The following is a 22577-nucleotide window of genomic DNA, read 5'->3' on the forward strand; positions in this document are numbered from 1 at the left end:
CTTTGTATTTGCATTTATGAAAGCATCTTTTAACTGTAGATTTTGGGGATATGCCATTCTCTCTGAGGGTGTTACTGATTTGGTTAGATATTGTGAAGGGTTTTTCTTGCTGTTGCTAAGCTGGACAGCGTATTCATTCTTTTTAAGAAAGCACCAGATCATTGATGTGGTCGCTCCTGATACTCATTTCATCATAAAAGAACAAAACAACAGGTGTCACATGGCTATTAATTTCTTTTTAAGCCAACTTTCCAATTACTTTTGAGACTCTGAGGATGGGATTCTATGAAGTACGTGTATACCCAAATCTGTATACTGCTATCACTACTTTTCTTTAATAAATGTTTCCTGCCTAGGGACAACAGAAGTGAAATAGCAATTTTGCTAAAATCTGACATGAAACAACTCCAACTGAAAGACAAAAAGAAACAAAAACATTTTATTTAGAAAGAATTCACAGTTTCTAATGGCACTACAGTTTTTTGTAGTAACTCACTCCTGCTCAAAAATACTGTGCAGCTCTTCAGAGTACTCACAGAGACAAAGAGAGGGCGAGAGAGAGGGATAGAGAGAAGGTAGCACTTGACATAAAGGGTAGAAAAACAAAACGGCATAAGGAGTCATACAAAGTGCACACTGAGCATTTAGAATTTCTCTCCAAGTGCTTTCTTGTTGTTTGCTGTGTTATGTGTTTAAATCGATTTAAAGTAGTCTTTTTCATAACACAGACCCACCCACACACACACGAGACAAGAAAAAAAAATCTCGCATGCGTACAGGTTTACACACAAACATATTACACATTCAAACAGGGATTTAAATAAAAAAAAAAAACAAAAAAAAAAAAAAACAAACAAACCACCCTCTGGATTTGCTCGGCTCTTGGAATATAAGTAACCACATTAATAGTGTTCTGAATTGGATTAATCTTTACTGCGTTCCCTTTTATTCAGCAACAATTCATTTCTTCCTCACAAACGACCGCTGTCATTCGATGTGGGGCAAACACATGACATCCAAAAAAAAAAAAAAAAAAAAAAAAAAAAAGACTTAAAAGGAGTGTACGACCACAGTAAGAATGCACAAGAAAAAAAAAAAAAAAAAAAAAAAAAAAAAAAAAGCAAAAAAGCTAGACAGAAAAGCAGGCAAGCAGAATGAAAAAGCATTTGAAGCCAATAGGAACATGGTAGAGTGGTTAATCAAAGCAGGCATATTTAAAGTTTTCTTCACAGTCACAGACAGAAGTCGTGCACAGGGGGTCAGAGGTGACATTTCTGGATAAAGATATGTAAGGAAAGAAGAGCAGTAGAAGCTGGTCAAAACAGGTAATGACATTCATATGGGATGGTAGCATTAGAAGAAAATTCTGTCAAGACGTCCAACGCCAACCATGCAGAACCTCTATGAAATTGCATAAATAGAAGGGGGAATAAAAAAAAAAAAACCTCTGTTAAATTTATTCTTTAAAAGCAAACAAAAATAAATCTGCAGCTTCCTGCAGTGTTTTTGCTGAATTGTTATATTGAATATACATTAACAAAACAGCCAGGGTAACATAAAATCAGTTAGCCAATCCAGCAGAGATGCTGAAAAGGCAGACAGAAGACAGCACAGTACTACAGTCATTGTTATAGCCTCTCTCTTTTTTCTTTAATAAAAGCATCTCCAACTTTCCAGCAGCTCTGAAAACACACAGAAGCAGCAGCGTGTTCCCAACATACATGTAGCCTTTAACTGTTATTTTGTTGGATATAAAATGCGATTACTGTCCGATATTTCAGGCTGAGCCAAGTACAATTAGACGACGTTATAAGGTAAGAAAACGAAAGAAAGCAAATGTGTTTGAGCCATCCACCATGACTGTATGTGTCAGTACCACTGAGTAGTAATTCTATGTAACAAACTTGCATTGAGCCACTGTGACGCTGCAAGACTGGGAGACTGGCAAACCAGCGACTAGGTTAGAAAATTCTCTGTTCATTTAAATAAATAAATAGATAAATAAAGCTGATCTGTCAGACCCATCTGCAAGGTCCACGAGAGGGTGTGCGTAAACATTCAGCTCTGTTACCCAAGGTTACCCTACAGTAAACTGTGCCCTTAACAGGAAACACTTTGCCCCATACTGGCTCTGACAGCAACTCAAACAAGCCGAACCAGCAATGCTAAGAGAAACATGGCTCAGTTACAAATGAAAGAACTATAAAAGTAATGAAACAATATATTACAGCTTCTTGCCTCTGAGCTGTTTTATCACAGTTACAAAATCTAATGTGACAGCATTTTTGGGCCCAGCCCAAACTGAGCAGGGTCTACAGGAGCTGGACTGCTGCTACTGTATTTGTTTTATGAAGTTAATTGAGACACTTAAAAAAAAAAGAAAAGAAAAGAAAAGGGCTAATACGCTCATGTAGACTTTTCTTCATTCAGCTCTCGTGGTTGGTTTGGAACAAACTGACAGAGACAGAAGGCGAGAATGAGACGGTTTTACCCACTGGTCCCAAACAAACACCTGCAGTCATTTAGAGACTAAGGCAGGATGGAAAAGGTTAAATGATGGCAATGAAAGACAGGAGGAAATAAGAATAAGAGAAGTCATTTGTCATGCTCCACAGTCCTCTTATAATGACATATTTCATCCCAAAGAGCAGCCTAATACTTTTCAAGGAACACGGAGTTGAGACCAGCACCTCTCCTCACTGTGCTCAGAGTGGGGAAATGAATTCACTGGTGCTCCACTTTCATGGGTAAATGTGCTTATCCAGTAGAAAAATGAAAATAAAATAAAATCTCTCAAACACACTTCAATAGTTTTGACTCTTCTTGGTGTTTCACTTCCTATCACAGTGTCTTTTTGTGCACATCAACAACTGTTTACATTTCACGTTTTTAAGAGTTAGAAGGTCTAGAACAGATATAAAGGCACATAACCGTAAACGGGTCTTTGACAGGAGTGAATAAGAACTGAATGATGTTGAGCTACTGCTGCCATAGCCAATTCAGTTCCACGGTGCGCCTGGGTGCTCATGGGAAATGTGGTTCTTTGGGTTGTGGTAAGACCTCTTCTGTCTGTCATGTCTGCTACCGTGTAGTGTGTGCACAGGTGTGAGCAGATAATCGTGTAAAGGTGACGCGTGAGGATTCAGACATGTCCGGTGACGGCTGTCACCCCGATGGTCCCGACACTCATCTCCTTGTTTCCCTTCATAAGCTGCTGCAGGCTGGGCAGAGAACCAACGCTCCCCACTGGCATGTGCGGGAACTGCAGCTCGGTCTGGCGAGACTTCCGCCGCTTCGTTGAGCGCTTCTCCTGACGGGACTTAGCAACCGGCTGGCTGAGGGGGAAAGAAAGGCCGTGGCCGTTGCACACGCCATCAGCGGGGAAGACGGGAGAAGGAGGGGGGAGCCGGCTGGCGTACGACTCCTCAGAATGGGTGGACGAGCTGCAGCTGCTAGTCTCTGAGGGGAACTCCTTAGAGGCGCGACGGGGCAATAATGGGCCCTCCTGTGGTGTTGAAGGGGGAGGAGGCAAGGGAGGAGGAGGTGGAGGAGGAGGAGGAAGAGGTAGGGGGCGTGTTGAGGATGGTGGCGCAGGGAGACACGGGTGGAAGCTGTTAAACTTGGGATCCCCGTTAGTGAGGAGAGCAGAAGGATCGAATGCCTTCAGAGTCTCAACTTTGTCCAAAGACTTTGCCTTGCAGCGTTTTTTCTGCAAGGTAAACATAAGAGATGGAGAAATTACTTAAGAAAGATCAGCAGAAAACTAAACAACTAATAACGTTAAGTCACAAACAATAGTCGGAGGAAGGTGGGAAAGTTCAAAAGGGAATGATGGAAATGAGGAAAACAAAAACATACTACTCAACCTGCTTATCTAAAAATATTAAAAACTTGAAGCGAATAAAGCTGGCAGTACACACACAGACACAGACACACACACACACACACACACGCACGCGCTAATGGGTATTTCGCCAATTCTTTCCACTGCTCAGCTGATACCTCATCTCATTTACTCCACAAAATAAAGAATTCCCTTTTCTAAAACAGACGTATTAGAAAGACTCATTGAGACGAGAAAACACAGTACTTGTATACGACGGCCATCACAGCCAACAGACACTGTACCTTTTTCTCTGGAGAAAACCTTAGAGGTTCTACAATGTACAAGTCATCTGGACCTACTGGGGAGGGGAGAAAGGGGCTAGGTTAATGATGGAATGGGATACAGGAATACGTACATGTAATAAGCATGAAGCGACCTTGCAAGTAGTTTTAAAGATGAAAAGGCATAAATCCATATTGTAGTAATAGCTTGTTGTTAAAACAAGATTTGAAATCATAGAAAAGCAGGTGTTGTTTTTATTAAGGAATACTACTTGCAAATGTCTACCATGAGCCAGCAAAGCATTGTGCTCTATTATTAAACTCCTTATGCCTGCATGTGGCAAGCTGGCAATGACAGCCTCCCACCCTCAAGGGCAAACTCTCTCTCTCACACACACACGCATGCACGTCATTAGGGGGTAATGAACAGCAGCGGGAGTTTAAGGTTTCAAGAGCTGATACTTTTATTGCTTGCACCAGCCTTTCCTTGTGGGCGTGTGTTGCTTTAGGCAGTGGCAACAAGAGGGATATCAGTCACTAAACCTGGCAAAATGTCTTAAAGCAACAGCAAAGGTACAAAGAGTGAGCGATGGAGAGAATGAAGCAAGGCTAAGTAGTGTTTGGATGGGGAGAGATATGTGGCAATAGACGCAGTGATCAAAAGCAGTTAGCCTGAAAGTGCCCAAAGGCAAGATTACATGATGTTTGCAGCGTGACTGTAGTGTCAGATCTCAATGCTGCTTATGTTTCAGTTGGAAAAACAAAAGGAGGAAACATGGGTAAAACAAAAGTGTGTTGGAGGAGAGATTTTTGAAAAGTGAATGGGCACGTAGGAAGAAGACCTCTTACCTTCTGTAGAGGACAGGTGAAACGACTTGGAGCGAACAAGTGGGCAGGTCACCCTGCGCTTCAGGCTCATGTCATCGTAAGAGGAGAAGCATCTGATAAGGGAGGGAAAAATGACTGACATTTACAAGATGCTACATTCATTCCTTGATTGTCAATCTTTCTACAGTTAGTAGCAAGACGGGAATGACAGCAACCGACAGACAACAGCTTCAGTATTCAGTCTAATACGAAAACACTGAACAACACTTAACAAATGTCATAGCAAAGCTTCAGAAATAAAATATCCTATTCATGCATGCGGGTGACAAACCTCTTGGGACTGGGGTAGTGGTTGCTCTTGGGAAGAGCAGTAGAGTTGGTGCTGGGGCCGGGGGCAGAGCTGCGGCAGCACTGCAGACACAGCAGGATCCCCAGAAATAGACACAGAACCAGAGAGACCACCAGGTAGCTCTGACGGTCAGATACCTGCAGAGGACGATTTCAGCAGTCAACAGTGAAACAATGCACAACACATCAAACATTCAACAGCTACGTCGACTTATGATACCGTGAGTGGTCCTTTTCCCCAGTTGTGATGTTTTGTACCATGTCCTCCGTGACCTTACTCCAAAAGCACTTTTAGTTTGGCCTAAACACTGTATGCAAAAGGCCCAGTGAATTTATATAATAAAAAAAAATAAAAATAAAATAAAAAAGAGAGAGAGAGAGAAGGAAAAACCAGGACAAACTACCCACAAATTGTTATTCTAAAAAGGATACACAAACTTTATCCTCTATCCTTTTTAATGTAACTGCATTTAATCATGTGGGCTCAGAAAATGTGCCTTGGTGAAAAGTCAAAGCCAAACATGTTGAAATATTCAAGTCAGAAAAATGTTTTCCACTCAAGTCAAACTCTGCACGTGTTTTGGAAGAAGCAAAAGACTTTAAATAAACAACAAAACAAAAAAAGTTAAAACAATACATGATGGCCATGAATATTAAGGTTTCACACAGACACTATACTTATGTGAAAAAAAAAAAACTACTTAAATTGTCTGTTTATCTACTTATAAACAAACTTGTAGGTAAAACGAATGTTATATTCCATTATACTTAATTTCACCTCTAGTTACTCTGGCTGGTACCTACTATCTGGCATACTCCATTTCAGATGGATTTCAAGGTCCCGACTACTAAAATCATTACTCCGAACATAAAAATCAAACCTGGACTATATCTGGAACAGCAAGAGATCTGACAACAGATGGTGTTTAAACTACATTATGTTAATGAGCCAGAAGCATCATGATCTATTTTCAACAGGAAGAATAAATCTTTCTCTGAACACAAGCAACAAGGTTTTAAGCCAAACACAAAAAGACAATTCTGTTAAAAACTAAGCAATAGATAGTCTACTCAGCAATCAACGATAGCAATATACCTCTCTCTGCAGCTCGCTGACTGTAGCTGTGAGATTGAGCATCAGTTTAGTGACGTTTTCCAACTGACTCTGCAGGACTTGGATGGACTCTGTCTGCTTCTGGTCCTGAAAATATACAAAAAAAAAAGAAAAAAAAAAAAAGAAGATATTAGTCAGCACAGCTGCTCAGGTGTCAGTAGATTGAGTAAATAAGACTCTTAACTGCAAACATATTTTACTGTGATTTAAGATGATTAATGCAATGAGACCTGTTCCTCAGCAATACGGGAGGTGTTTTGCAGCTTGATGATGGTCTTATTGAACGCTTTCTGCATCTCTTCCATCTGTTTACGATATCTGGAAATCACAGATACATATAAATAACTTCTAATAATCTCTCCCAGATTGCAAATATCAGAAACAAATTAGGGCAGTAAAATCTGTACTGAAACTTTGCTTTTTGTTGCAGTTTAGATTTGAAAAGTTCACCTCTGGCTGAGTTCCTCCAAGTATCTGCTGGACAGACTCATGTTCATCTCCAGAGCTTTGATCCTGTTGTTCAGCCTCATGAACACACTCTCTTTCTGGCTGGATCCGTGGACTGCGCCTCCGTTAACTAACACGCTGTTCCCATTCACTGCTCCACCATTATAATCTCCACCGTTCTGCAGCTCTGCATAGAAGTCTGTAGCCGTCCGCTGAGCATTGCCATTACCACTAGCATTCAGCAGTTCCTCTTCTACAGTCTCTTCCACCCGATGAGGCTCTCCTGTCTGAGGAAGTGAATCAGCCTGCTCCCCGTGGGTCTGGGAGGCCTGAACATTTTGTCTCTGCGAGTCCCCGCTGTCTACGCCTGACTTAACTGAGTCTGTGTGAATGTCATTTGAAGGCAAAGCTGCTGGCAGCTCAGTGGGAGGGGAGATAAAATCCTCAGGTCTTGAAGCAGTGGGAAGAGGCTGAACAGGCTGATCTTTGACAGGAGGAACCGTGACGACAGGAGAAGCCGTCTCAGAAGATTGAGATAACGGGGGAGTGCTGGCAGAAAGCGTGGGGGTGACACTGCTGGCGTGCTGCGTCTTTGGGATAGAGACAGCTTGGAGGAGAGGAGTGGGGACAGGATCTAGGGTTGCGTCTTTAACTAAAGGTAACAAGTTCTCCTTAGGGGTTGGGGTAGGCTGTGTTAGGGAGCTGTGGCTGTCTGAGAAACTCTGAGGGGGGATGGTGGAGGTTCTGCTGGGCTCTAGGAGGATGTTGAGCTCGGGAGTGTATGAATCAGGTGTGTCAGTGCTGAGAGGCGTGTCAGTGGTGTACTCCTCACTGAGAGCTCTGCACTCATTTTGCCCCTTCTCAGGCACCTCGAGTTCTGGAGCCTTTTCTGTGAGAGGAAGGGGTTCTTGGATAGGTGTGGGGGCAGGAATAGGAATCAGTGGAGGTGTGTGTGTGAGGACAGGTGTGCTCACAGTAGGGTGAGTCTGTGTTTGAGTGCTAAGCTGCCTCTTCTTAAGGCTGCGCAGTCTCTCCTTGGCCAGCCTGGCAGAGCACCAGCGATGGAGCAGCTCAGGCAGAGTGACCATGCAAGACAGAGAGAGGGAGGAGAAGGAGGTGAAAGGACAGTAAGCCTGGCTCTCCCACTGGTTCCTGTCTGCCTCCTTCCTCATCTCCTCCTCGCTCTTTTCCCCTTCTTCATCATCCTCTCCCTCCTCCTCCAATAGAGTAACAGTTGACAGTCTGATCTCCTCCTCCTCTTCCTCCTCCTCTACTAGAGTGACAATCTGATCCACATCCTTATGTGGATCAGATGATGAGTGGGAAGATGTGGAGGAGTCACTAGAGACAGAGACCTCTTCTGTTGTAGGTTGTTCTGGCTTTGAAGGTTGCAGTCTGAAGAAAAGAAAAAACAAAAAACATGCTTTCTGTGGGATTTGGAGTTGAAAAGCTCATCACGTGGAACTGAATTCAATTTAAATGAATAAAGGTATATCTCTGATGGCTCTTACACTGTGTGTAGGGCCTCAGTTGGTTTAGCTGACTCTGTGCTCTCCTTTTCACCCCCCTCTGTTGCGTTACCTGGGGGTTGGAGAAACACACAACAATTAACAAACACAGCACAGCAATAACACTTGGCTACTGTTTTTAAGATTGCGTAGAACCCTCTAACTTGGCAGTGGCTCGTTTCTTTCCACCCTCTTGTAGGAGGGACAGTGTAGGTGCACAGTCCCTCCAGGCTGGAATGCCCATGTTTAGGCAAAGGGAGAAATGCTGTGAACCAGTCTGTTCCAGTTTGAACTGATTGTGTCTCTCCCAAATTCTGCCTCACTCAGTGGGTGTAAATGGGAATAAAAACAGCCACTGTAGAGAGCAAGCAGTAAAAAGACACTATAGAGTTGTGCTAATAATTGAAAGGATGAATTTGTGGGGTTTTTAATGTATTTTTTTTTTTTATCAGTTGTCATAACCAACAGGTCTAAATACAATGAATTTTTAAAAGCATAAAGAAACATAAGAGCCAAATCTGTTAATAGATTCCTCCCCTCTTTAAGTCAACCACACTAGAGAAAAGTTGTCTAAGGAGTCATTTTGATAGCGCTCTGTGTGGTAGACAGAACTAGAAGAAAGCTCAGCGTCATAGGCCTAACTGTCTTAATTTAGCTGAGCTCCTTGCCAAGAAGAACTGAAACAAAGATAGCCAAAGTTCTGCTGAAATACCGCTAGGGACCTCCTGCTAAGAGCCAAGTAAACATCTGGCTCTCTTAGCACATATACACATGAACATTCAGTCTATGCATATGTTTGCACTTTAGCCAAGGAAATAAAGTGACCCAGTTTTTGAAGCAGTTAATCTAAACAAGATGTGGAAAGACAGGCTGGCTGGAGAACGCGAGGAAAAAGGCAGTCACACAGTAAGAGCAGAGTACAGGAGTGAAAACACAGCATTACAGTTTGCTTTATAAGTGTTAAATACATTTGAATTTGTTTTTAAAGGGATTTCATAAGATAACGCTATACGGTCTATAGAAGAAGCACAACTACAATTTGCTTTCACATTAAGGAAGTTTTCATCTAAACCTCAGGAAGGTGTGAAACCTATTATGTAATATGGACGTTTCTTAACCGGAATTTCCAATTAGCTTTTCACACATGCACGCACCTTCACAAAACAAAACCTGTTGGATGGATGATTCATGCTCAACAATCTCAGTAAAAGTCTTTTATAGTGCTGACTCGGAAATCCCTGCTCCATAACACTTCATACAGATAGACCAGTCATATTACCTCGAGCTAAGGTGTGGGAGCAACATGCAACAGAATTCAAGTCAAGGTCTTTTCTAACAAAGGGGAATATGTGAAGAGGCTGAGGCATCAATGTCAGATTGCTGATTAAATCTGACCTGCAGAGGTGGACCAAGTATCTCTTAGTATAGTTACACAAGTTGTTTGCGAAACACGAGTACTAGACCATTTTTACATGTACATTACACACATAAAAAATGTGCCCCTAATCAGCATGTGTAACGTTCTCCTGGCAATCTGTAGTTTAAATCTGTAATTTACTTTAACTTTTAAAGAGACAGTAACAGATCACCTAAATGTGATGTCTATAAAACAGGAAACTTGAGTTTATCAGCTCTTTATTGGCAGTTGAATGGGAAGCCAAACAAATTTTAGCTTATGTTACACATGTGCATGGATGTGTTTATACTTTGCCTTACACTTATGCTTAGAGCAGTGCAAATATAAGTTACTTCAGCGCCCATTTGGGCTAACCCCAAAATCAGTATGAATGGATTTATTTTGAGGTTATTTTTTTAAGAAAATTAAAAATGAAGCAATATAAATAAGTCTAAGATACTCTGATGAATGTAAGATGGCTGAAAATGTTGACTTGTGTATGGTGTACTGTTCAAGTGTTGCATGTGAAAATGTGATGGTAGAAAAATACCCCCCCCCCCCAAAAAAAAAAAAAAAAACCCAGAAAAGTAAACTTTTAAAAAAGGTCTAAAAAGTGGCCTCTGAGAAATCAGTACCTCCCGTTTCTGCTCCAGTCTCCAACTCTGGCTTTCCTCCCAGCACATTAGCAGCAATGTTGTTTACCATGTTTAGGATGGCATCTAAAAACAAAAACAAAGAAGAACATCCACGCAATGCATTTATTTTCCATGACATGAGATTTCTGACTGACAGCAGCTTCAGGCCAAACACATCAAAGCCAAACCACATATTGTACCATATGTTTTTGCTTTATTTTCTTAACCATTTTCTCTGATGACTGTATTCTCCTTCTATATTATGTCCCCTGGATTTACTGTCATGAGTTTTATTTTAAGCCTTTCCTCCAGGGTCCATCCACTCTGAAGCCCTTTTATGGTTTATGGTTAGAGCTCTGAGACTTGTGTGCACGGTACATTTTCAGGGGTGCACCGTTCCCCTCCTTCGCTAACTCAGGAGACAGAAGGGCACCAGTGTATTTGTGCATGTGTGTGTGGTTTCCGGAAAAAATAAATAGATAAATAAAGCCAAGCAGCAAAATTTATGCAACTCAAAAAGCCCACAGTGTGTACGCAGGATACCAAGTGGGTTAAAATACTTCAAGTTGAACAGTATGTGAATGAGTTCATACCCAACAGGCCATAAAGTTGGCTGCTGTACCAACAACTGTATGAGGTCTGAGATAATTGAAAAAACTGTGTGCACTATGACTGGATACAACAGTATAAAAGCCAAACTTGCACAAATCATAAAATAGTTCTTCTTTAACATAGGATGGAAACACCAGATTACTGTAGCTGCAGTTTGATGACATGTAACGAAACATTTTCATTAACATTTTTCATGACAGTTGACACATTTTCTTATTCCTTTTTTAAATTCGATCAGGTAGGGCTGTCCGCTTTTGTGCTGAAGCCATCTGACCAACAGCAAAAGCTCGGCCCAAACTGGGTTACGTTACAGGAATATAAGATACAGAGCACAGCAGCAAATATTAAAAAAAAAAGAATCAGGGTGCAACAATGGTGCCAAGTCCAGACCTCAATCTGACTGAAATGGTGTGAAGGGACCTCATGAGGGCTGCGCCAACATGAAGAATTCCCCCTTAAAGATGTGAGACACTGATCTTCAAGTTATTGCCACTAAAAGTGGTTCAAACAAGCTAGTGAACCAGCTCAACTGCATAAAGTTCTGTGAAAATCTATTTTTCACGACTGCATTTATAAGAACGTGTGTATGTGTACATACTGGTTGCTGAACCAAGCAGGTTTTTGGAGGCCTTGTCTTCTGTTGGTTGGTAGCCAGGAGGATAGTCTGAAGAGAAACACGTGGTAGCAGTTAAAATAAAATCATATTAATTGGAAAACAAAGGCAAGAAATCGAAGTAATGTATTTGGTAACTACTTTGAAGAATAATGTATTTTGGCTTTTTGAGCCTGGTATAACCTATAGATTTGTGGCACTGGTTTGCACAATGATGAAAGTACAGTATGAATTCATTTAATGTTAACACATCCATTTCTGGTCTTTTACATACAAATTTGAAATTTGTGCATTTGAAATCGACGTCAACATCTTACCATAGTCCTCATCCAAATACTCAAGTCTCTCTGAGGGGTACTGAGAATCTGCTATCTCCTCATACTCCTCCACCATGCTGGTACCAAACACCCTACACAACACAAAAAAAACCCAATACGTTACACAAACAGACCTACAGAAAAGGTCAAGAGTTGAAATTACCACACAGCGGAGGCAGTGGAATTTTTTGATGCAGCTCTAAGAAAACAATGCCAGTTGAGCACATTTTGAGATAAAAGATAAAAACTCACGGAAACTGAACAATGTGTTGGATATGGACGCACAAGTGATGACTGTATATAAGAAGTACCATCTGAGGGAAATTAACTTAAAAAAAAAAAAAACACCAAAACAATCTTTTTTTTTTGTTTCTTTTTTTTTTTAATTCCTTTTTTTCCCTTATTGTGATTGTGCAGTTAAGGTCTTTAAAGTGGACATTCTTAAGGAACCCTCATCATCAGACTCACTGTGCAAGAAAAGGCATTTTAGCTGTGTTACAACATTCAGAATTTAATCTAAAACAACAACAACAACTATTAAGGTGGTGCCTAATAAGTAAACAACAAAATCTAATCATAACAGACCTTTCATGATATAGCGGCGCTCCTGTAATTACAGCTGCCTGGATAACAATTTGCATTGATGTAATAAAATCAAAGTGTTTGTTTGTCAACACTTATGATAAAGGCGGTTGTGTTTTAAAAGACAGATTCCAGAAACTTTCAAGATCTAATTAAGTAAACTGGAACAAGACAAGACGATAAGACTGTTGTTGTTCTTCTTCTTCTTCTTCAAAAAAAAAAAAAAAGGAATGGCATAACTGTTAGAAAATATTAACTTTTATTTGGTTTTATTAAATAGTGCTTCTTACAATTTGCATAATTTACCCAATCGCACAAGCACTTTTTCCTATGCTTTTTCTATATAAACGCATTGTAAAACAGTTGTGGTTAGCATCCTGCCCAAGGATAGCTGCCATGCAGAGCCAGGAAGCAGCTAGGGATCGAACCACCAACCTCCCAATTAGTAGATGAGCTACAGCCACCCATGGGTTGATAAGATTAGAGAAAGGTCTAGAAAGATAAAGGAAATTCTTTAACTTACCTGATAAGACTGAGGGGACAGAAGTGTTCAGATCCGAAATGAGAGAGAAGTTCAACCTGCAGGTACAATAGTTAAGCTATTAAACAGTATAAAAATATGCACAACTCCATGAACCCACAACCCACCAAATTAGTAGAACTGCCAAGCTTTGACAGTTTGTGCATGTTTTACTTGTTTATTATCCACATGCATTAAAGATGAAACTCTACTCGCCCATTTGAGTATACAAAAAATAAAAGTGTTCTTATTTCAGCCCATTATAACCTCTGACAGAAAGAGAAGAGTGCTAACCTTTATGTACTTGATGAACATCTGATGCGAGAAGAAGACAAAGAGAAGGAGAGAGAAATAAAACAAGAAAAAGAAATCAGTAAGAGCTGATTCAAGCTACAAGGAAGTCAAGAATCTGTGTACGGTTCAGCTCTCTTCTATGACAAACACACAGCTGATATATGCAAGATCACCATTCTGCAACAGAACACAGGCAAGACACTAAACAGATGTTTCTAATAAGCTGCAAGAAAGACACAAGCAAGACTGAGGGAAAGACAGACAGACTTACAGGCTCACTACTCATTAAAAAAAGAAGAAAAAAAAAAAGAATAAGATGCTCAGGAAGTAGAAACTAAAAATAGATGAAGCTGAAATCTAAAAAAACAAAAAACAAAAAAAACAAGTTTATGTAATAGAAACAAAACTGGTTCAGAATAGATGTGAATCAACAGTAAGCTCCTACACAAAACACCCACGAGTTACATAAAAAAGGATAATTATCCAAGTATTAATCACCTGCTTAACAAGTCTACACTGAATATTTATTGGCAAAAGTGATTGTAAGGAAAGAGACCGTTTAGAAGAGCACCGATTTAGATCACACTTTCAAACCCATTTTTATAGATAATGATGGGCTGTTGTGTGAAAGCTCACAGACATAACTACATAGCCAACCTTTAACACACTTAATCAGAAAGAAGCAGATTTCATAAATACAATGGACAACAAATTTCCTTAGGAGGCTATGTGTATGACAAAAAAGAAAAAAATGATAATAAAGTGATATCCATCGATGAACACCTTGCTTTGTTTGTTACGCTGCAATTTAAGCAGAAATGAGGCACATCTGGTTTGACTTACGGATGGAGACAGAATCCCAGATATGGGAGCATTTAGGAATCTGAACCATGAGCGTAGGGACAAAAATTATTTTAATGCTTCTTGTCTGTTTAGTTTTCCTTAACATTCAGTGGCAAACCTAATGTTTAACCATCTGAAATTTAAATTCATTTTAGTGGAAACTACTGTAAGCGCCCTGAAAAAGGATCACGGCTTAATATAAACTCTAGCGTGATGTAAGTACAATCCACACAGTCCAAGACGGCCAGTCGTGACGCTCACATGTTAAATACAATCAAAACAGTCGTCGAGTTCCTCTACTATGCAATTCTCACATGTAAACAGTTACGCCCTCACAGTCACCATAATTTAGCTATTCAAAAGATGACTGCCCTGATGTCATCAGTAACTTTCTATTAAGTCACAAGACACTCCCTGGACCTACACCTTTAACTTCTGTATATAACCATGTCAGTATGTGTGTATATCCATGTCTAAGATTTCTAATATACCACTGAAAATGGGGACATTTTATGTATACTTTATGATATGTTATTATTCTATCTGCAAGTAAACAGGAGTACCTTCACATATTTAGCATAAAGCTGTTCATCTAGTGGGAAGCTCTGGACTATCCGTTCATCGCGAGCATGGAAAGTTCCCAGCTTTACCCACTTGTTGGTAGGATATCTGCAACAGAGAGAGGGGAAACGTACGATGTGAATGTGAGGAAGATCGATTTTGTAACATGTCATCTGGCATGACCTCACAGGGTGGATACAAATGTCATTATATTCATGCCATGTCTAAGAGTGGCAATTATCGGCATTATGGAGCAAGACAGCGCTAGATATAAATCTTTAACAAAGACAACACAAGCCCTGACTGCACTAAATTTAGAGGTGATAATACTAGGGGACAAAAATGAATGCAAAACTGGTTAAGAAACTGCTTTAATTATAGAGTACTGGCTTTCCCCTCATCTCTAAATGGGTTATGGTGGATAGCTGTCAGTTTCTTGCTAATATTGTAGGACCTTTACCTTACAATATAAAGAGCTGTAAGGCAACTGTTGTATTTATATATACCACCAGTTCACAACTGACTTCTTCTAGGAGGAACTGAATATGATCCAGCCAGTGATGATAGAAAGAAAAGTACTTGATTAAAAAAAAAACAACTAACAAACAAAAAACATTTAATATTAATTTATTATGAGCAAAAAATAACAAAAAAAAATTATGCAAAACTATTGTGAAACTTTATTTAGCCCCAGTGCAAGTTTGGAAATGGGAAACATGAAAGGTCTCTATATGCTTAAGTTGGTAACCACTATGTATGTCCTTAGCTAAAAATAAATAAATAATAAAAATTTGGTTTTTAATATTTTTTAGTGACACATTGAGCTTTCCTCTTCCTTCGCTCATCTACTGACTTTTAATTTCATGTGGAAATGAACTGAAAATATACTACTTTCTATACAACACTAGAAATGTAGATGCAAGGCCTATGCAAATCATTTGAGCAGGTTAGTGCAGCTACGCAGCTTGTGAGATGCGTGTTTGTGGGACGGCTTGAGCCTTGCTGCAGCGGTACATAATTTCGTTTTTGGCATGGTGCCTGTTTGTTTCAGTTTTTTCCCCCTACACCTGAGGCGCATGGCTGTCAGCAAAACTGACAGTAAAAAGATCTGTTGATAGTCATACTGACGTAGCAATAAGCAACATTACATAACTGAGTTTGTGGTATTAAAGGGTGGGCTTTAAATGAATGTTAGTCCTAACAGAATCCCAGTGTGGACAAAAGTATTATGTCAGTAATTTAAAAGAACATATGAAGCTTTGTGGTTACTATTTTTCACTGCTTGTCAATGCAAATACTACAAATATCATGGTTAAGATAACGAAATGATAAAAAAAAAAAAAAAATTTAAAAATCGATGCATGAACATGCCGTTATGAACAGGGGAAGTAAATGGTGTGGCATGGGGCTTACAGAGCTTTGTCTGCTATAACTGTCTGACAGCATGCTGAGTGTACAAAAAAAAACAAACAAACAAAAAAAAAAACAAGTGAATACCTGTCACTGATGGAAACTAGAAAGTCTTTGGGTGTAGATGAGAAAAGCTCAAAGTTTGCAATGTCCAACTGCTTCACTTGAATAGGCTCACAGAGTTCTATCACAAACCTGTAGAGAAGCAAAAAAAAAAAAAAAAAAATTATTATTATAAAACTTTTAAAGCTAAAAATTGGGCTCAGTTAAACCCCACCATTATTGTGGGACCCACCAAATTTTGTTGCTGCATGGATTCAGCATGTATAAGTCCATATTCTCCATGAGAATAGCAGACGTGCTCTGAAAGAAGAAAAAAAGTTGAATTAAAATCCTACCATCACCCCAACATTGTTAATCTTGCTTGTTTCCTTATACAATTGCAGTCAAAATGTGACAAAAATTGTTTCATGCGTGCTTAGATGTCTGGTCTCAGCTTAAATGCTAAGCGAACAAGTATAAAGTCATTTGACACATCTGTTGACACATAATGACAGCATTATGTGAGGATTCGCGTTTGTGTGTAGGCGGCAGAGCGTGATGTGCGACTAACCTTGGCCTCACTGTTGGCAGAGAGTATCTTGGCTCCACACTCTACAGAAGCGTAGTTATTCTTGAAGTTTTTCTGGACCTTCTTTGTTGGATGGGGGCTGCTGCTGGTTGAGGTATGGAGAGACTGACCTGGACAGAGAAAGCACTACATTAGGTCTTTTCGAGAGCCTTGAAAATGAGTGGTGCCAAACCGCAAAGAATAGACATATTGCACAACATGCATAAACACATGCTCCACTGACTGCTGCACACAGTGTGCATAGCGTGAAAAGGAAGGGGAAAAAAGAAGGAAGCTATACAGGAACAGAACATAAGGAAGGATGCAACCGAGAAAAGACGCAGCATACAAACGGGTAGTAAGTAGTCTTCTTTACAGAAGCAATGGCATAAACATGTTGTGTCACAGTCAGATTAACATCAGCAAGCTATTTTTGAGGTGCCTGAACCCAAACTTAAACAAGAACTTAGTTGTTCATGTGACGTGTCTCTAGTCATCCCTGTACGAGCTGTCTCGTGTCTGTACAATAAATCCACATACTTTTCTCCTTTTCCACCTCCATGACTTGCTTCTTCCATTCATCAAAGGTAGGGATGTCCTCTTTGCTGGGCACAGAGGGATCAGTCTCCCTGGGAGCGTTTGTTTCCCCTGTCTGAAACATACACACATATCCAGAATGTAAATATCAGACACCAAAAAATATGCAAAAATATTTACATGGTGGAAGAAGTGAACCTTGAATTTCTGTTAACAAGGTTAGTTGGCATCAGTGACTCACTAAGCAAGTACCTTATTATAAAAGCATAGCATGTGGTAGAACAACTAAAAGATGCCCATCCTCTATTCGTGGTAGTAAAGCTAGCCCGTGGTGACTGAAGCACTGAGATGCACTGAGCTGTGATTAATATTTTGATGGATTATGTAAGTGCCCCTTTGAGCCTCACAAGACAGCCTGATTCTGAAAATCCACAACTCAGACAGCCTCTTATGTAAAACACCCTAACAGCCCAACAAGAGTCATTGCCAGCCACATACAGATTAGTCATCAGATCTCAGCTCCACATCAGCAAAATGAGGTACAAATACACTATGAACACAAGCCCTCCCGTCCTCCGAAACTAAATACTTTCCCCAGATACAATCGTCCTTCAACCATGAAAAAGCAACTGACAGCAGGCTGACTCAACATTTTCAAACTGAAACATTCAAATGTTGCCCTTTGCTAGAACAGATGTGCATGCTGAATATTTATAATGTTCATGGCCACCTAGACGGCAGGTTTCGGAAAGTTTTGCAGTCTGTGCGGACAGGTGGACTTACTCAGCCTCAGGCCACCGATCTTATTATATCCAAGCTCAGTGCTCATGTCGTTGCAGTTGTTCCAAAATAATCTTCTCCCTCAGATCATATTTCAGGAACATCTCACCTGAAATAAGGACGTTGACTGTACCTTGGTCTAAGTTTTTTCTCCCACCACGTGTCCAACTGTCAAATTTTCCATCATGATACCAGCAGTTTTGTAATGCCTCAAGCCATATGCTACATGCGATTTGCTTCTTTCACAACAGAAATAACAATTCCCAAACACCACAAAGCCTCTAACCTGCTGTTTTTTGTGTTGGTGGTGTGAGGTGTTGCCCACTTGTTCCAAAACAGACAGCCCATCTTCGAGCACCTCACGCTGCTCTTGTTCCTGGTCCACTAGGCCTGGAGTCGACTGAATTTCTGTTTCAGGACCAGAGCTGTGCCTCTGATCTGTCTGCTGGTCCTCTGTGACAGCCTCATCCATGCTACATCACAGAGAGGGGACCAATGTGGAGTAGAGGGAACAGAAAGAAATGGACAGGGGAAGAATAAAGGAACAGAAGGGCATGGAATAAATATAAGTTTAAGGCTATGTCAAATATGTGAGTTAAAAAAAATAATAACAAAATTGAATTTGACGTTTTTTGTTTTTTTTTAATCCTTGGTTGGAGCAGGCAAAACAAAGAAGGGAAATTTTAAAAGAAAAAAGAAAAAAAAAAGCAACATTAAGTAGAGAGCAAGGCCAGCGGTCGACGGTTGGGCACAGCAGAGAGGTGTAGCTTGTACCTTCATTATCAGTCTCTGTGCTTTGATTGGCTTCTGGTGGTTAGAAACTCACCTGAGGAGAGGGCTGCCAAAAGGGGAGCTTTCACAGGTTGCCAGTTCGGGGGGAATGACCCCGCACTGTGAATCAGAGTGCTCAGCAAAGACAAAGCTGTCTACTGGGAATTCATCTCCTGCACTGGCAACCCGCACTGCACTGAGGGAAAGAAAGGACATGGCGTTTACCACACCTCCTTACACTGGGGAAGGTAGACAGGAGGGTAGGGTGGAGGGTAGGGTGGGGGAGAGGGCGGGATGGGGACAATGGGGAGGAGATAAATGACACAGAGGCATGAGAGCGGGAGGGAGAGAAAAGGAAGAGGGGGGCAGAGTGGTTGGCTGCTGCTGGTGGCTAGCTGATTAGGACTTGAAATGCTGATTGAAATGCCCCAGTTCTGAATACAGAAGATACCATGGGAAGGACATGTTGTTGTTGTAGGAGATATTTAGACTAATCTGGGTCAAAGTTCCAGGTCCATAGGGATGATTCTCTTTATTTTTTTTAAACTTCCATTACAAAAACCATTAGAAAATAAATAAACAGTCCCTTGCTCCAGCACAATGCTCCATGAAAAATAACTGAAACATCCATGGGGTCAGATCTTCTTTAGACTCATCTTATAGTGTGTGATGAGTCACTTTGCGTAAATAATTGTGAAGAAAAAGCAACTGAGGGAAACATAAGTCAAACAAAAATACCAAAACACATTTGCAATGTCTGACATGACAATAGTGGCACTGAAACGGATTACGTTAGACCTGGACTGTCGTGAAATTGGCTTTAACCTTAAGAAGAACAACATGTTCTATGTTTGTTTTTTTTAGCGATGTAGGGTTAGAAATTCAGTTCTCCAATTTCAGTTTTGTGGTTATAGCCAACTTCTCTTGAAAGACACCAGATCATTGGCTTGATGAAGTGAATCTGAGCTTACCCTGTGTGGGTCAGCCCAGCACTCTGTGAGGTAGGTTTGTTTTCAGCTTCATCGGGGGATGTGTCTGGGTTTGAGTCTAGATTGGGAATTGGTTCACTTGAAGTCTCTGCTGGGGTATCTGTGGTCACTTGGCCCTGTGCTGGAACTGGTTCTGGAGTGGCGAGCACTGGGGCATCATGGTCGTGGTCCTGTGTGTGAATCTGCAGGCCCAAGTCAGCCTGGGGATCTGGGGTAGGTTCTGGCTCAGGGGCAACAGGTACAGTATCCGACTCTGGGTCTAGCTTTGTCTCTTCCTCTCCAGCTTCTTGTGGCTTCACAGTCTGGTAACAGAAGAAAAAGTACATTTCTGATTAGGGCTGTTCGACATAACGACATATATCGGATGACGATATAAAAACATCTACAGTTTCATTTTACGCTATCGTTTGTTTCGTGGTGTCGCAAAATAAACGTTTACGGCAATATTTTTTCATCGTTTTGATAGTCACCGTAGTGGTTATATTTATTTCTTAAAGTTCTCTCTTTCTCTTATATTTAATATAACCACACTTCAGACGGACAAGCGCCTGTTTTTATGCGTTGTCGTTAGCAACAACGACGGTAAAACCATCGCTGTCCGCTTGTTTATTTTCCACATAAACCCTTCACAATAAAGCTCAAGATCCTGTTGAGACTTTTCAAAAATAAACTGAATCACGTGAAAGAGTATGCAGAGTATCTACGGATGAGAAGCAAAAAATAGCAGTCAGGTGCTAAAAAAAATAAATAAATAAATAAACCTTAGACTCAAACGTTAGAACATGCTCTTCCCCGCAGCACGTCGTGTAATAAATACTCAAAGAAAATGGCTGCCTTTACAACTTATGTCTAAAAAAAAAAAATATATATAGTTTCATGCATCTAAAACACTTGACTCCAGCTACATGACGCCCAGCTGGAAACACTTCACGCAAGTCGAGCTGCCCGAGATTCACAGAATTTACAGAAAATGTTAAATTTTTGTGATTTATATAGTTATCGGACGATAGATGTATTATATCGGGATATGAGGTTTTGATCATATCGCACAGCCCTATTTCTGATGCAATTTAACTGCTCACCTAGATCAGTGCCATCAGATTAAGATCAACATTATTTATCATTTTCCTTTTCCAGTTCATGTGTTTGTGTCCCACATACATAATATACTTTTAAGAGTTTATGGTGCACACTTAAAAGCTGAGCTCTGCCTCACACTCCACCTTTAAGGTATTTACAACCTCAATTTCCCTTTTTATATTGACACTTTTTCTTTTTCTTTTTTAAAGCCTGCCTTAGTATCCTGTTCACTGTAACTTAACTTTTTGAGCGATACTCTGGAAAACTTCCAATAACTGATGTGTCTTTTTACCTCTTCATGGTGTATGCTCTGTTTTTGTAGTTTCTCTCGTGCTGCTCTCTCGGTTTCTAGCCCCATATCGTATGATGTGTGTGTCTTCCACTCTTCCACCACCTAGGAGAAAATGAATAATAAGAACACAGGATAAGAAATACAAGTTAATGACATTACTGGCATTGTTACTAGATTGAGTTTTATTCTAAAAATTAGTTTTTTTGTATGTAAAAATGTCAAAAGCAAAAGGTCTTTCCACCTCCTGATGTGAAAAAGCCTTTTGTCGATGGACAAAGGCAACATTATAAGGCTAATGACTGACTGCCAGGGCTGCTGGCAGAGCTGTTTGTTGTTGGACCTCAAACAATGATTCTTTTTCTTCTGTGCCCACAAATGCATACCAAAACTCATTCACTTCCCCAAATTATCATTCATTTCTGATACTCACTGACACATGAATACAGAGAAGCATTTCAAATGTTTTTAAAAGTGAGGCGATCTACAATTTTCCTCGTCCTACTTCGAATGGCTGCAATGACATCGACACACTTTGTATGAACTACTTTCAGTTTAGACAATATTTAGCCATGAAAGCCTGAGAAAACATGTAGCGCTTTGAACCCATAGGGCAGGTCCTAACCTAAATCACATCAACCTCTATGACTGATTCTGCAGAGCAGACCAGGTTCTGACTGCGTGTAACTGGGCTGGTTACTCAGCTTTGTGAGTAACCATTTACCTGGATTTGGTTCCACTTTTTGTCTATTTTTTTTCTCTCCAAAATGCAGTGTCATAACCATCGATTATTGTCTGCCAACTACTCAGATTGTCATTTTATTAATCTTATCAACATTTGATGGTGGCAGATGGAACAGGAAGTCTTGGCCTGGATAGCCACTGACTACACTTTGGATAGTCTCAGGAAGCTATTTTTTAATGTGTTCCCAGATAAAGTCTTCTGGTTCTCTTTGTGCTTGTTAAGTCTGATGTAATTAGCTATTTTCAGATCCAAATACTCTTTTGTTTGCCTTAAGCAAAGATGTTCAGAGGTACCATTCATGTTTAAAAACAGCCCAGATTCACTAAACTCCATTAAAGTGATCAGCTGAGCCGTTCTTCCAGATGTTAGAAGGTATTGGTAAGCTATAGTTACCTAGTTGATGTATAAAGATGGGTTGTGATTGATGTAAAGAAGAAAAAAGTAAATACTAGAAAGATTTTGGAGGGTTTTACACTAGTTGACACATTTATCTGCCACTCAACAGCTAGCTGGGTATCTTTAGGCTATTATAAACATCGCAACACTGGCAAAGTATTAATTGAAATACAGCACTTGTGAGCCATCAGATCACAGGAAGAAGATAAAGAAAATAGGCAATAAAAGCTCAGAGTGTCTGATAT

General features: G+C 40.3%; 1 protein-coding gene across 5 annotated transcripts in view; it reads right to left on the reverse strand.

Annotated features, from left to right (window-relative positions):
* Nucleotides 1-425: 425 nt before the first annotated feature.
* suco (SUN domain containing ossification factor) overlaps nucleotides 426-22577 on the reverse strand; it is a 43823-nt gene continuing 21671 nt past the window's right edge. Inside the window, exons 3-24 of one of the 5 annotated variants that reach the window (XM_080879113.1) lie at nucleotides 21195-21296; nucleotides 19805-20124; nucleotides 18889-19029; nucleotides 18349-18535; nucleotides 17286-17397; nucleotides 16749-16876; nucleotides 16431-16498; nucleotides 16223-16330; nucleotides 14728-14833; nucleotides 13322-13342; nucleotides 13031-13086; nucleotides 11926-12017; nucleotides 11594-11659; nucleotides 10384-10467; nucleotides 8356-8425; nucleotides 6848-8239; nucleotides 6628-6715; nucleotides 6380-6484; nucleotides 5267-5421; nucleotides 4957-5048; nucleotides 4129-4181; nucleotides 426-3709 (exon numbers count right to left, since the gene is read on the reverse strand). In XM_080879113.1, the coding sequence (XP_080735239.1) occupies nucleotides 3143-3709; nucleotides 4129-4181; nucleotides 4957-5048; nucleotides 5267-5421; nucleotides 6380-6484; nucleotides 6628-6715; nucleotides 6848-8239; nucleotides 8356-8425; nucleotides 10384-10467; nucleotides 11594-11659; nucleotides 11926-12017; nucleotides 13031-13086; nucleotides 13322-13342; nucleotides 14728-14833; nucleotides 16223-16330; nucleotides 16431-16498; nucleotides 16749-16876; nucleotides 17286-17397; nucleotides 18349-18535; nucleotides 18889-19029; nucleotides 19805-20124; nucleotides 21195-21296 (4113 nt within the window). In that variant the 3' untranslated portion in view covers nucleotides 426-3142. Of the gene's footprint in view, nucleotides 3710-4128; nucleotides 4185-4956; nucleotides 5049-5266; nucleotides 5422-6379; nucleotides 6485-6627; nucleotides 6716-6847; nucleotides 8240-8355; nucleotides 8426-10383; nucleotides 10468-11593; nucleotides 11660-11925; nucleotides 12018-13030; nucleotides 13087-13321; nucleotides 13343-14727; nucleotides 14834-16222; nucleotides 16331-16430; nucleotides 16499-16748; nucleotides 16877-17285; nucleotides 17398-18348; nucleotides 18536-18888; nucleotides 19030-19804; nucleotides 20125-21194; nucleotides 21297-22577 lie in introns of all 5 variants that reach the window. The other 4 variants (XM_080879112.1, XM_080879115.1, XM_080879114.1 and 1 more) reach the window with 4 other exon arrangements.

The sequence above is a fragment of the Rhamphochromis sp. 'chilingali' genome (assembly GCF_963969265.1).
Source record: "Rhamphochromis sp. 'chilingali' genome assembly, chromosome: 3".
Taxonomy (NCBI): domain Eukaryota; kingdom Metazoa; phylum Chordata; class Actinopteri; order Cichliformes; family Cichlidae; genus Rhamphochromis; species Rhamphochromis sp. 'chilingali'.